Here is a 15,467-nt window from a genome sequence, read left to right as displayed (position 1 = left end):
GAGAGAGCAGCTTCCACCCAGGAGCCACTTTGCTAAGTCCTGGTGGCCACATTGTAAGGAAAGAATAGTCAGGGAGGCCACCATGTGCCCGGTCTAGGCAGATCCACGTGCAGAGGATTCCAGACTCCCAGAAAATGGGTTAGTAAAGTTGGCTCCACCAGGCTGGGGCCTGAACAGAGTCTGAGAGGGGCATTTCAGCAACAGAGGAAAAGAATCAGAGGCTGGGGTGCGCAGTACACTGGAGGCACTCTGGTCAGGGGGAGTGATCGCCTGAGCAAAGGCCGTGCGTGATTCAGTGACAAGCAGATGGGACTTAAACCAGATCTCATGTTGGGAGCCAACAGATAGGAGTGGAAAGTAGAGAAGGAAGTTATGAGGAACCCCTGAAAATGTTTGAACTTGGGGAAATACATGCAAAGTAGTATTTTAGGAAGAGCTCTCCCTTGTTAGGAGGGCGGGTGGTGAGCGTGGAGCCACGTTGAAAGCATTTGCAGGCGAGCCGGCAGTGCTGCCTTCTGAGTCGGGTCTGCTTTTGCTTCATGTTGCAGGGTTTGACGAAAACATTGAGTCTCAGGGAGAGCTCATCCTGCAGGAGTCCTTCCAAGTGTGGGACCCGAAAACCTTAATTCGGAAGGGTCGAGAACGGCATCTCTTCCTTTTTGAAATGTCCTTGGTGTTTAGTAAAGAAGTGAAAGACTCCAGCGGGAGAAGCAAGTACCTGTACAAAAGCAAGCTGTTTGTAAGTATGGCGTCCAGAGCTCGAGTCCACAGACCGCAGCTGCAGCCTTCCTGTAGGACAGAAACCTCCTGCCTGCTGCCTATAGCTTCCTCCTAAAATGCTCAGAAATGTGAATCTGAATTGTGATTTCCTCTTCATCAGCTAATTTCTCTGCAAGCCAAGTCCACTAGAGGGCACACTGATACTCTTGGGGCTTGGGGATTCTGTTCTTAGAGCCCATAGCTGCTCACTGCAGGATGGAGAAACACTGTAGGGCAGTGGCTCTCTACCTTCCTGATGCTGGGACCCTCCAATACAGTTCCTGCGGTGATCCCCAAACATAGAACCATTGTTGTTGCTACTTCATAACTAATTTTGCTACTATTATGAATCATAATGTAAATATAGATACAGGATATCTAATACGTGACCCCAGTGGGAGGAGCAACCCTCACACAGGTTGAAAACTGCTGCTGTGTAAATAGATGATGTCCTACCCTAAGCAAGGATTCATATCAATTTAATTTTTTTAATTCATAACATTGTCTTAGTCAGGGTTTCTATTCCTGTACAAACATCATGACCAAGAAGCAAATTGAGGAGGAAAGAGTTTATTCAGCTTATACTTCCAGATTGCTGTTCATCACCAAAGGAAGTCAGGACAGGAACTCACACAGGGCAGGAACTTGGAGACAGGAGCTGATGCAGAGGCCATGGAGGGATGCTGCTTACTGGCTTGCTTCCCCTGGCTTGCTCAGTTTTTTTTCTTATAGAACCCAGAACTCCCAGCCCAAGGATGGTACCACCCACAATGGGCTGGGCCCTTCCCCCTTGATCACTAAGTGAGAAAATGCCTTACAGTTGGAGCTCATGGAGGCATTTCCTCAACTGAAGCTCCTTTCTCTGTGATAACTAACTCCAGCCTGTGTCAAGCTGACACAAAACCAGCCAGTACAGACATCAAAACGTATGTAAGCTCCCTTACTTGCTGCGCTCACTACAGATCCATAATAACGAAGATTTAATTATTCTCCATTAGAAATTAATTTATGCAAAGTAAATGTAAGAACAAATTTTTGAAAATTTGATAATAGCAAAATGGCATTATCACAGAAAAATATGTAATCAAAAATAGCATTTGAAAGACTCCCCAGCCCTGCCCATGCAGAGGCCTTTGGAGTGTTCTAGCGATATATTTTGGCTCGTCATTGTGTTTCTGGGGAGAGGCGCACACCCAGAACTATTGTGCTACCATTCCTCATTAGCCAGCCCTGGCTGGGTCCAGCCCATGCCTGCTTTCTGGAAGCCAAGCCAGGACAAACTCTTATCCCCTGCACTTTGACCTTTCTCAAGGCTATTGCTCAGAGGGCTGCCAGCACTGGGTTGCTGGGCAGAGTTGGGCAGAGAGAACCAGTGAACATAAAGGCAAGCTTACCATCATAAAGGAACCAGAGTGCCACACAGATCTCTCTCTGTCAGCTCTCTTTAAAATATTATTCGGTATCTAATAGTCAGGTGACTTAATGTTACAAATTTTGGGGATTTTTGTGTGTCAATCAAACTCTCCAAAGAATAGAGACTCCCAAGCGTAGAAACTTTTTAAATAATAATCTGGAATCTGAAAATTCCTGGTAACGGTTTTCAGTCCACCATCTTTGGCCGGTCCCCTGGTTGTGATTATCATTTGGATCACTGTGGCCTTACGTCAGATAGGTCACTGTCCAGCTGGAAATTAATAAGTGCATCCTGGCCAGCAGCCACTTTACTGCTGGCTTTAATCTGACCTTGGAGGCAAGCTTGTGTGTTTTAAAAACTGATACATCTTAGTTTAATTTATATTTTAAAAAAAATAAGATTCCTACCAAGGCTGCCTCTGCAGTTCCAACCTGTGAGTCACTTCCGTTGCTGGAGGGAGAGGCATGGGGCGGATTCCATCATGGGGGGAGGATGCCCTGTTGTGGATATGTCCACAGGCAGGGTTTTCATGATGAAATACTAAAAGTTAAGGATGTAGATGAAGTCAGAGTTTAGCCCTTTTGCCCTCTGTCAAGGTATGCTCAGAGTCTGTTGTGGGAGCCTCTCTGGACTAGGAAAAGCCCGTGCTTGTGTCTAAGGTTGGGCTGTTTCCTCAGCACATCCTGCTGATGAAGCTGCATTGCAATCTCCAGAAGTACTCAGGGTGGGAACAGTGTGTCCCGCGCGTGTCCACCCCGGCTTTCCTCCTACCTCCTAAGGCTCTCAACCTTCTACTGACCCGACCCTTTCGTGCAGCTCCTCACACTGTGGTGACCCCAACCACAAAAGTATTCATGGTGCTACCTCATAGCTGTATTTTTGCTACTATTATGAATTTTAATGTAAATATCTGTTTTCCAGTGTTCTTAGGCGACCCCTATGAAGGAGTTATCTGACCTCCAAGGGGGTGGTTGTAATCCATAGATTAAGAAGCACTGGACTAAGTGTTTCACATGGCCACCAACCACCAGAGGCTGTCCTCTTTCCATGTCTACTCCTACCAAAATCGTACCGTTGTCTAATTATCTAATTGTGTTTTATGCAGACCTCAGAGTTGGGTGTCACAGAACACGTTGAAGGAGATCCTTGCAAATTTGCACTGTGGGTGGGGAGGACGCCAACTTCAGATAATAAAATTGTCCTTAAGGTACGTCAATTTACAGCTTATTGGCTTACAGTGTGAACGTTTATTGTGGTGATGTAAGCTGCTTTTCTTGCTGATTGCAGGTCATTTTATTTGACTTTTTTGTTCTCTGATGGAATTGGTGAAGCCAAAAATCAATCTCTCTCTCTCTCTCTCTCTCTCTCTCATTCACTTTTAATTTAAACTGTTTTTAGTATACTGACTCTTCCTAGGAACTGCAAAGAACTCTAAAGGTGTCTCATGCGATAACCTCATCGATATTTTAGAAAACTCAGATGCTGTCTTCTTGGTCTGTCTGGAAATACCAGAGATGGTTTAGGGATGCTCATGATCTGCAAGCTGTTGAAAGGAGCCCGAGTGTGGTGAGATGCTGGTGGATGACTGGACTTACTGCATCTCCTTTGCGAGTCTTCTAGTCTTGCTTTAGTATTTCCAGAAACTGAGTTGCTCATCTGAGCAGCACTCTTTCACAGCCAAGGGACCACATGGAAGCCACGATGTTTCTAAGATCTTTGCTCCTGTGGTCACAATGGATTGTTTCCAGTGAATGCATACGGCCCAACTGGGGACCCTTGTTAGTTAGGACTGACATAAAAACCACATAAAATATTAAGTGTACCAACAAGTACATTTTAGATCATTTAAATTTTTCTATAGTTTAAGGTTGTTAAAATATATTCAAAACTAAAACATTTCAATATAATTAGAGGCGTTTGGATAATACCTTTCACCTTACAAGGAGGGTCAAATGGCAGTGGCCTGTACTTTGATCTTGATGGCTTTGAGGTGGTGGTATTGCATGGGGATGAAGAGGGAGGTGGTGGTGTAGATTTTGTTGCTGATGTTGTGGTTAGTAGAAATGGTGGTGTAGATGGTTGCGTTGTAAGGGTGTGATGACGCTGACGCTGGTGACAGTAAAGGTGGAGACAGTGGTGTCCATCGCAGTGAGGGTCTTTATGGTGGTACAATTGCTGAGGATATAGACACAAGTCCTCAAGGTCCTCAATGGTGACGGTGACAGAAGGGACGGCCACTGTGGTGGTGGCCTCGTGGTTCCAGCACACAATGACTGTCTTTGTTTGCTAAGGCAGGAGGGAAAACTGTCTCTGAGTCCTTTCACAGTTTGACGTTCCCTGAGTATACTAGTTACCCCGTTTACTGAATGGACCCATTTGTTTGACACTGTCTCTATAAAGTGTGTGCTTTTGAGTTACTCGCCATCGATGGAATAGTCATTTTGCAGGGCAGTTTTCTTTATTTCTGCAGCATGGCCACGGTTTTCCTTGATGATCTCCAGGCTGCACTGAGTGTCCTTTTCAGATCCTTCATTGTTTTATCTCCACCCTTGTGTCCGGCCTGTACATTCTGATAGACGTGAGATTTTCAAAGTTCCCCCTTTACTCTAAGTAACTGAAGAACATTCAACACGGCTTATGTAGAAAGAGCATCTGGCTCAGACTCTTCCCAGAGTGGACCATGGCTTGGCATTTCCAGAAACAAGATTCTGGTGGGGGGATGGGGGGGAAGCGCAGCATTGCCATCCCTCGTGGTGATTTCCTCCGTGCCCCGTGGACAACCTCATGACCGTGATGTCCATGTCAGAGGAGGTCAATGGTTTTCAGCTGGAAATTAGAAAATGGTATTAGCACCACCAGAGGGCTTCTCCATCTACCCATGACATTTCAAGGGAATATGTTCCTAAAATTGCTATGCGGCTGAGGTGGGCCCACAAATGACTGCCCATGTGTGCCTTTGTGGCCTTGGGCATATGTCCAGTGTTACCCACCCCTACAGGCCTCCTTTGTGGAGTTCCTGTGGGCTGAGTAGGCTATGCCATGTGAGGTGCCTCAGCTGGCAGTGGAGGAGGCCAGCAGTGGTCACCCTAGCAGTCCAGGGACAAGCAGCGGGCAAGGGCTCGTCCACATCCCTGCTGAGGGTTTCCTTGACACTGACCAAAACACAGCTTATACTTCAGCGACCTCACTGAGGTTTCAGACTGCTAGTGGACCTGTTTTTATAACCCCGCTCCCAGGGTCACTTAACAGCTCTTGGTACTGAAGAATGACGATCGATTACCAGAGTATCAAGAGATCTGTAATCACGTTTTTTTTTTTTTTTATGGTTTTAATGAAAAAAATGTAAAATTAGAGTCATTTGCTTGATAGTAAATTAAGTGAGGTGCGGTTGCTTTTCTGGGAGTTCTTTGGGAGGTGGGGAAGCCGGGGAGCAGGAGAAGCCAGTCTGCGCTGGGCATAGGCTGTGGGAAGGACACTGTCCTGATGGCTCTCCTCCCTGCACAGGCATCCAGTATCGAGAACAAGCAGGACTGGATCAAGCACATCCGTGAGGTGATCCAGGAGAGGACGGTGCACCTGAGAGGAGCCCTGAAGGAGCCCATTCACATCCCCAAAACAGCTCCGGCAGCAAGGCAGAAGGGGAGGAGGTGAGTGTGGTGGGCTCCCAAGAGTGCTTACCTGTAAGGGAGGGGACACACGACATTACACTGTTTTCCTCAAATACCTGGAGCCTGTGTGGCTTAGATGCACTGCTTTAGGGAGACAAGAAGCTCCCCTGGCTAAAAGCAAACAAAGACCTCTTCTTTCTCTCTTCTTTCCCCCATGCAACCCAAAACATCGAAGCATTCGTTTTTGTTTTGTTTTTCATTTTGTTTTGGTTTTGTTTTGTTTTTCATTTCTCAAGTGGAAATGAACCCGGGTTGGGGGAGTTTACTATGTTGAGAATTCAGTGGGAAAAATATGTTGGGCACTTACCAGATTGCCAAGCCAAAAACTGCACTCAGCACAGAATGGCACGAGGCTGCAGAGGTGGCTCAGTGGTTAAGAGCACTTGTTCCTCTTGCAGAAGGCATGGGTGCTGTCCCCAGCACCCATATGGTGGCTCACAGCCATCTTTAACTTTTCAGTTCCTGGGGATATGATAACTTCTGATGTCTGTGTGCGGCAGGCTTGTAGATGGTGCTCACTCAGTCGTCCAAGAGAAAGAGTCATCCACACAATAAAATAAACAGCTCTGAAAAAAAGCCACCAGAGTGGCTTGGTCGCATGTGTAGGAGCTGGTTGTAGGAGCAGCTGTAGCCAGCATGGGTCTCATTCAGCCAGGAAATGGTGGCCTCTACCAGCTTGCAGTGCTGGGAACTGAGTGTTTCTGTGTTCCACTAGGGATGGAGAAGACCTGGACAGCCAAGGGGATGGCAGCAGCCAGCCCGACACCATTTCCATCGCCTCCAGGACATCTCAGAACACACTGGACAGTGATAAGGTAAGCTGCGAACGGCACTGCCCCTTCCAGTCAATGTATATTCAATCAATGTCCTTAGCATCTAAAGACAAGTATCAGGTTCTAGGAGTGGTGTCAGGTTTCATGGCAGGGCAGAGACTTAGAGGTTAGAGCAAGACTATTGCTGAGAGCCCAGAAGAAATGTGTCCACTCTTCCTGCCCACTGTCTCTGTCAGTCACATGGTTTCCAAGTCATAGGCTTGGAAGACAGTATATACTTTATTTAAAATGTACCTGTAAGCCAAAGAATCTATTATTTAACATAACTTTTCCCCAGAACCCCACCTATAAATGCGGAGCTTGTCTGAGGTAGGTGTCTAACATTCTCCAATGTGGGCCCCAAAATTTCCCCTTAGAATTCGAGGTACACAGAGCACAGAAAGTTATAGATCACTGGGCTTGGCTTTGGCTTTGACAGCGATGACCACTGAAAGACAGATCTATCTTTTGTCTGGGGCATTTATGCAGGTGTGCCTCTTTCAAAAACGGCGCACATGTCTCTGGATTCTTCTTGTGGAATCTAAAGGCCATTAGAATAAACTGCTAGGCAGTGCAGCTTGCTAATCCTGGGTTTGTGTGGTAGCCAGAAAAAGTCCTGTGTCAAAGTCAGGAGACATGCGTCTTGATGAATGTTCCGTTCCTACTGAGATCAGCATATGTTCTAGCTCTAGAACAGATTCTTAAAAAAAATAATGGAGCAGTGCAAAAGCATTTCCCTTCCACAGTGTCAGTCTGGATTCACACGTTTCTCACTGGGGAACAAGCAGATTTGCGACTGCCTGGCGCCTGCGAGACTCGGATTCCTGCAGTCTCCTGTGCTCAGGCAGCCGTGTCCAGGCTTCCCTGTCCTGCCAAGGCCAGTGATGGGCGACTGTTCTAGACAGTGCATTAAATAGGCAGTGGCCCTGTCTTACTTGGATTTGAGGATTCACACTGTCGATTCCAGGACAGAAGGGAATAGATTTAAAATACCGCTCTGCAGAGCCACCCACAAACAAAGCCCTTCTTGTGTGAGTAAGTGGACTTTGATTTTTCTTTTTTCATTCTATTTTTTTTTTGAATCTACTGATTAGCAAGTCCTAAAGCTTAGATTTGCTATAGCATAGCAGGACTACAAGACAAAACTGTGTCTTTTGTTGAGACCTGGCACATTTGTCAAGTCAGCAGACATTTAGCCACTCAGGCAGCAGTAGGAGGTAAGGGAGATGACATGGTTAGCCATTTTGTAATTAGCATTTTTCTCAACCCATAGCAATTTTGTTTAGAAACGCAGTTTGCACTTGGAAACATCAGAAAACAGCTTTTAGGATTTTAATACCTGAGGGACTTAGCTTTTCAGTTCTCATAGGACTGTCACCTAGAAGAAAAGGCAGCCCACATAGTTGCTATGTATGACGAGGATAGCCATTTCCATCCAGGCAGCCTTACGGGCCCCGTGAGAATGGCTCCCAAGCCCCCAGGTCACACCCTTCCGAGATATGTTCTCATGAGTCAGGCAAGGTTTACCATAGAGTCAGCTTTAAAGTTTGTGAGAAGCAAATCTTTGAAATGAAATCCAAAGACCACTTTTGAATGTAGTAAGTTTCTTCCTGGAAGGCTGGTGAAGGCTTTTCTCCAGATTGGCACAGGAAGCAAGATGAGTTATAGTTTTAGGTACTTAAACAGGTGAATGGGTAGCCATGGAATGCAGCCCTCCCCACCCCAGAACGGGGTGATAGGTTTGCTCATTGACCCACCCCTGGCACTGCTCTGGTCTCCTGAGGCATGTCCCACATAACACAGTAGGGCGAACGTGAACTTGGAGGGCAGCAGATCTGTTCTCACTTGATACATGAGGAAGGAGAGTGATTACCCAGGTGTAGGTTTATAGTGACTGGTCCTGTTGCCTTGAGGGTCTCCTGGGACAGCGGAAGTTACAAGAACTGCCTTTAAATACTTCATCTGTGAGGATACAGTTTCCATTTTTCTCATCCAGTGATGCCATCACTAGAGCCATCTCTGAAGTTTGCTCCAAGCTCAGCCGTCCCTGAAGGACTGCTCAGTGTAGGAAGTAAAGCAAGCACAGCCCAAAGCCTGTCACCCAGTAGAACCGGTCCTGGACCCCAAAGCTCCTCACCACCTTGCACTGGTGACATTCTGAGTCCTTTCTTATAAATGTGACACAATTGTCTTTACTGCCTCAGGGTGAGACCAGGATCCTTAACAGACTGTGAAGTTCCTGTGTGCTTGTACTGTTAGAATGTGCTTGTACTGTGGTCTTTACTTCCAGTCCTCTGTTGGACATTAAAATGGCCACATAGGGCATGCCACTCCAAGCAGGCGCATTCCTTAGCCCCAGTGGAAAGGCAGGGGTGTCTATGGCTGGGCTGTGTCTGTGGGCTCTCTGTTCTGGATCCCCTTTCTCTCACTCCTCGTTCTACTTGTGCTTCTCTGAGCAAAGATTTCTGAGTCTATAAATGATTTGAAAGAATGCATCTTGAAAGCAAGAGCTGCACCCCCTCCTGAGACAGAAGGTGTGGTGTTCTACCCGCTAGCTTGACTTGCTCAGCAACCCTGTGCTCCAGGGTCTCCAGCTTTTCATGAGCCTCAGGGTCCTCTCCACCCTACGAATTGCACACTTGAGCATCTGCTCGTGTTACAGGCAGATGCTTCTGGCAAGGAAATAATTTAAGATATTCTGCCTAGTTGACTCAATTTATCATGTCTGTTATGAGTTAGTTGTGTCAAGGAATTTGGTTCCAGTTCAGAAATGGGTCGGGGGTATGTTTTATGCTGAGCCTCTTAGAGAATTCTGGGAAGCTGTCTGCCAGAGCTGTTAGCAGTCCTCAGCCGAGGCTCCAGAGGTTTAGGACAAGAGTCAGCTGAGGAGGGGCTCTGGAGACATCCTCTTTCCAGGGCACAGCTCCATTAAGCTGGTCAGGACTCAAACCTCGTTTCATGAGCCCATTCCCTACTATCAGTCTTAAAATATGTCATCTTTGTGTTCCAGATGTGAGTTTAACACCAATTCTCACTGATATTCTTGGTACTTAGGCTGATAAAATGATCTTATAAAAATGTAATTTGGGTTGCAAAAAAACCCCAGCTGCTTTCCAGAGTCTTACCTCACCGCCATGAGTACCTCTCCTGAGGCAGGGAGGAGGTGCTGCCCCAGTGTTGATCCAGCCCTGGGGCACTGAGGAGATGAAGCCAGATGACGTGGAAAAGCCAGAATCAAATGTGGCTTTAATCATCTGACATCTTCCAGACCTTATTCTTTTTACAGCACAGCAATTGTGGCGCTGAGTGTCTTTAGGGTACAAAAGAAGCATCTTAGAATATCTCCTCACTCTCACCTCATTAGTCTGTGATCTCTGTCATTTAACAGTATCTGTGTCATGAGGGGGGCAGTGGGGTAGAGGGGGGGGGAAGGAGAGAGAGAAATGTGAGCCTCAAATAAAATGGCCAAAGCAAGAATGAAGTATCTGGAAGAACCCACCCAGGCCAGCTTGTGAACTGTCCCAAGACCCTCAGTATTCAGTTCTTTCCAGGGAATGTGCAATTCAGGTGAAATGGGTCCTTTGCTTGAACTCTAAGCTTATAACAGGAAATATGAATCTGCATATCTTGTTTTTATAGATGCAGATATTTGCTTTAGAGTACATGGTATCAGTTCTAATGAAGTGGAAGCCCCGTGTCAGGGTTCTTACTTTCTGTGTACTTTTAAAGCTGGCTTTTCTGTCACGTGACCCTTGTTTAGACGTCTATAGTTATAATCAAAGTAGTCTGAAAAGTAGCTAAAGCCAGTGCAGTTTAAAATTCGGCTTCCCTGACAACCCTACAAGAGGAGCTATGTCGACTGGATGAGGAAGGGATGAGTCCCTCAGCACGGGCTGATCCCATGTATCCGCAGTCTGCGTGCGCCAGGGTTCTAACCCATCACCTGAATGCTCCTGGTTAGTTTGTGGGTTCTTCTTTCTTCTACCCTTTCAACCCCTGACACTAGATAGGAGAGAGAAAAGAGTAGGAAAATGGAAAGGGGTGACGTTATCATTAGGCTACTTCCTGATGATTAGGAGTATCTTGTTCCTCTGGGCAAGTTTCACCTTCACCATCAGGATGTCTAATTTTTCCTTGTTTCTTCTTTGCACACAACTACTTAACAAACCTCAGCCAACAGTGACCAACAGTGACCAACAGCAACCCCATCATTCAGATCCCTAGCATCTGTATACCCTCTGAAGACTTCCCAGAATTCCAAATGTCACACAATCTTAGAAAAGATTAGTAGCTGGCAAAGCCACGCCCCTGCTAGAGCCCAAGGCAAATCATAGTCACCTGCTACGGACAATCTGAAGCAGCCCCATATCCCACACCTGGGATCAAAATGAAAACATATTCCCATATTTCTGTGTTTTTCAAAGAAACCAAAATTCTCTCTCTATACCCCTACTCAGAGAAGGTGCCTGACCACACAACCTGCTCAGAGCAGTGCATTTCCTAGAGCTGGAGTGGGTTTTCCACGTGTAAGAGGACTGGATCATCGAGCTCAAAAATCTTTCACTGGAGAGGATGTGGGGCTCACCTTCTTGGGGCAAGCTCTGGAACCTCTCTTGGTCTTCCTCGGAGCATACAAAGAAGTACTGAAGGGTATGGTGTACATCCAAGAACAAGCCCTCGGGAATGAGGACCTGCTCACCAGCAGACCTCTAGCCAATTCCTCTTCCACATATTCCTGTAGCTATGAGTTGGTGCTACGCTGCTTTGGCTCCTGGCAGATCGCACGTGCGTACCTGCCCAGGAGTATCTTTGGATCCGCAAATGAAACACACACACATTTATTTATTTTTAAAATTCCTTGGCTACCTCAAAGGCTGGGCACTCCTAAACCTTCCACTGCTACCCTAGGCCCAGTCAGGGAAGTGACCAATGGCCACTTATCCAAAATCTCACACGGCTGGTTGACTTTATCTCCTGCTGCTCCTGTATCCCATCCTTCTTCCTGGAGTCCTGGTGGTTCTTCTGTTGCTCTCTGCATCCTACCCATGCAACTCTAAGGGTCCCACCCCATCTCGCTTTACCCAACCATTGACCACTGGCATCTTTATTGCTCAATCAAAAACCAATGGGGGAAAAGGACCTTTAGCGGTTGGGCATGTAGATTCCCGATTGAATCAAAGCATTGGAACCAATCTCCAACATGTGCCCTTGGGTTTGTTCTTTGCTGCTCTGTGCCCAGCGCCCTCCTGTGTGAGTGGGGCTAGCGCTGCCTGGCTCAGCTCATAGCACTGAGAGTGCTGGGCCTGTACACCATCTTTATAACACTGCTTAGTGTTAAAGGAGCCTGCATATATGTTAGCGGTCTCTGTCTTTGTGGTAAGAGGAGGTTCCTGCTCCTTGCTGGTGGTGCCTCCGGCTTCCATTGCTGATATATCAGCTTCACCCTCCTACCTGGTCACTACTCAGTCATTCAGAGATAGTTTTGAGCTGCTGTTGTGGGCTTCCTTGTGCAATATATTTCCTTCTTCCTTCTAGTTCCTAAGTATTTTTTAGAAGACTTTTTAAAAGTTGCCATAAAATAAAGAAAAATAAAGTAAGAAAGTAAAAACTCCTAGAGAGTAGAAAGGCTGAGTCCTGAGAAGAGGCAGCTGCTTGTTCACTCCAGTTCAGATCTGCATTGTCCGCTGGTTTGGAGTCACCTAGGAGGCACCACTCTGAACACTCCTGTCAGGGAGTCTCCAGATAGCTTTAACTGAATGGGGTTGCATCAATTCGGAATATAGGCAGCACTGCCCTGTAGCCCAGCGTCCCAGGCTCAAAGGAGAGATGGAGGAAGCCAACAATAAGTGCTCACCTCTCTCCTCCTGAATGTGAGCATGGTATGAGCGGCCACTTTGTGATGTGACAGCACATCCCCTACACATACACACACACACATACATACATACACACACACACATACACACACACATACATACACACACACACATACACACACACATACACACACATACACACACATACATACATACACACATACACACACATACATACACACACATACATACATGCACACACACGTGCACACACGCACGCACACGCCAGGATGGACATGCTTGGCACAGCGTGAGCCACAATTAACCCTTTCATCAAAAACATTCAAGTTGTTTTTGTCAAGTATTTTCACATTGCCAAGAAGGAAGTTCCTGATACATTTGATTAGAAATATAACATAACCAAAACGTATGTTTTCCTGGGAGTTTATTCGGCATGGCCATCATTACCATTAAATAAGAGAATAAGCCTTAGAGTTAGACTTGGGATTGACCCTCCCTCCCTTCCTATTGAGGGGCACAGTTAGGTGAATGAGGATCTTGAATTGTATCAGTTCTTCAGATTGGTGCTTCTTACTAACAATTATTTTTTAATAATTTATGTTAACCATTTATAGGATTTCACGGGTGTCTGTGAGTGCCCTCCATGTCAGAACCTATCTTTAAACGTTTTTAGACCCCAAGCAGAGACTTTTCTGGAGCACATCTCCTTGAACTTGGCCTTAAGCTGGCTTCCATGTCAGTGTGAGCCTAGAAGACTGTTCTCCATACTTGTTAAGGTGGGAGCTGATCTGCCAGCCTCCACAAAGCCGCCCAGCAGCAGTGAGAACCTGGGGCATGATGGGTATGTTCTGGCTGCCTGTGGTTGCCTCTGCTTTTGTGTCCATGGCCTGCAGTGGAACTGTACTCTCTAATCCCCTTAAACCAAGTAATCGTAGTTTGCTCTGCTCTGTGTGAAACCTGCGTGAAGCCACAGGACTCTTTTGTGTAGTTTCTGAATGACTGAAGGTAGAGAGCTATGGCCTACAACTGTTCACAACAGTCGAAACACTTTGTTCTGTAGGTGGACTGGCCATTATTAGACCACATCCCACCCACCCCATTCCACCCCCGCCTTTCCTTTTGAATTGCCCTTGAAAATTGGCCAGATATTCACTGCAGTTGATCGTCTCCTGGAAACAGAATCACTTGAGAGAGGAAGGCTTCAGGCTTCACCCACCACACCGGTTCTCTCCAGCCCTCGTCAGTGCGCCCTGCGCAGAAAGCTCTCTGAGCTTAGTAATTCAAGCCAGGTGTTAACTGTGGCCCTTTTAAAACTGTGTGTTCTTGTAACACACAACTGCCTTGTTCTAGTGCATGGGGTCGGGGTGTGAAAATGTTAAGGAGCCCATGACCAAATCCACTGCATGGGCATCTCAGCCATGGGGTGAGACAAGGCGGCAAGATGATCCAGTTTGGGATTTTTTTTGGAAAGCAAAAGACAGACTTCTACAAAGATTGTTGAAGTACAAAAGATTTTGGCCAGAAGATGAAGGGGTGGAAAGGCCATAAACTGTTTATTTTCCATTATCCTGACAGAATTCAGGGAAAAGCCTGCTTTGAATCTGCTCGTGCCCTTGGTCTAGGTCGTTGGTGCCTCCCAGAGGCCCTCTCCAAGGGCAGGCAGGACTCGGGGAGAAATAACATCCTTGGTGATTTCTGCGGCTGTGCTCCATGTGAGACCAGCTGTTTTCTCACACATACTGCTTACCACAGTAGTGAGAAATTGAAGGATGCCTTTAAACTGCCTTCCTGACCTCCGAAGTGACTTCCAGAAGGGTTAATGTGAGCCATGTGATACACTGCATTCCTGAACTAGGCAGATATGCCAGGGAAGCCGGGGCAGAGTCTATAAAATGTTTACAGTGAAGAGAGCGCTGTGGGGACTCCATGGGAAGTGGCTGGCACAGAAGAGGGAGCTGCTGCAGCCACAGATGAATGAGACGGGTAGGGTGGCGGTCGGCGTAGTCATGACATCAGGGCTGGGGTGGCTAAGAGCTCCAAAATCTTCATGGTCAGCGACCTAAACTTCTGGTTAGGAATTGAGTGATTGATATCAATAAGGACTTGCATTGCTTCCTCAAAGTAGTTATCACAAATGTCCGAAACAACAAAAACATGTCTTCTAAAATCTTAGCAAGCTTCATTTTAAAGAGATGTTTTGTTGCTCAATGCAAAGTTGAAGGAAGGAAGGAGAGATAAATAACACTGTGGGTGTTTAAAGAAGCCACAAGGAAACATTATAAGTTTACTTAAAAGTTCATAAGCTAGGGGTGGGAGAGGTGGCTTAGCTGCTCTTCTAGGAGACCCGGATTCAATTTCTGGCACCCGTATGGTGTCTCACAACTATAACGACAGTCCCTCTTCCCGCCTATATGGCTACCACATGCACTGGTGCACAGACATATAAACAAAACACCCATTCATAAATAAGATGAAAAAGTAAAAAGTGTGTGCGCACATGCACATGTATAGTGTAACTCGAGTCATGCCACATGGATGACAGTGCTCCTCCCAAGAGCAGTAGTGGGTGATATAACAAAACCCCAGTGCCAGGCATAAGAAAGCTCCCTTTGAGGGTCCAAGAGACCCTCAAATAAACACCGTGGGATATTGTCCTTGCCTATGGTTGTGGCTCAGAACTTGACACTAAGTCCCTGTTGCAGAAGATATCATGTACTTTGGACACTGCAATTAAAGGAAGTGATCTGGGACTGGTCTGGAAGCCTCCACCCCCAGAGCTGGCTCTCAGCATAGGAAGGGGCTATGCAAGCTATCATGGAAAAAGCCATCAATAGCCCTACCCAATTGTAATGTCTGTGGAGGACCATAACAGTGACTAGCCCAGCAAGCTCTCCCCAATGATGCACTGTGCCATTTTATTGGGGTGGGGGTGGGTAACCAGCAGTTGCATTGTTTGACTAACATTTAAATACGTAAA

The 15,467-nt window shown here is 46.5% G+C and overlaps 1 protein-coding gene across 9 annotated transcripts in view; it reads left to right on the top strand.

Moving 5' to 3' along the window:
- Trio (triple functional domain (PTPRF interacting)) overlaps positions 1 to 15,467 on the top strand; it is a 295,200-nt gene that overhangs the window by 201,129 nt on the left and 78,604 nt on the right. For all 9 annotated transcript variants that reach the window (XR_001781509.2, XR_001781508.2, NM_001081302.1 and 6 more), the window contains exons 30-33: positions 549 to 739; positions 3,279 to 3,380; positions 5,678 to 5,820; positions 6,557 to 6,656. Coding sequence is in view for 7 of the 9 variants with exons in the window: in NM_001081302.1 (NP_001074771.1) it covers positions 549 to 739; positions 3,279 to 3,380; positions 5,678 to 5,820; positions 6,557 to 6,656 (536 nt within the window). In the remaining 2 variants the exon portion in view is untranslated. The remainder of the gene's footprint in view (positions 1 to 548; positions 740 to 3,278; positions 3,381 to 5,677; positions 5,821 to 6,556; positions 6,657 to 15,467) is intronic.

This window comes from Mus musculus, chromosome 15 (genome assembly GCF_000001635.26).
Source record: "Mus musculus strain C57BL/6J chromosome 15, GRCm38.p6 C57BL/6J".
Classification (NCBI taxonomy): domain Eukaryota; kingdom Metazoa; phylum Chordata; class Mammalia; order Rodentia; family Muridae; genus Mus; species Mus musculus.
The sequence above is the reverse complement of the archived record's forward strand: the minus strand, read 5'-3'. Positions and strand labels throughout refer to the sequence as shown.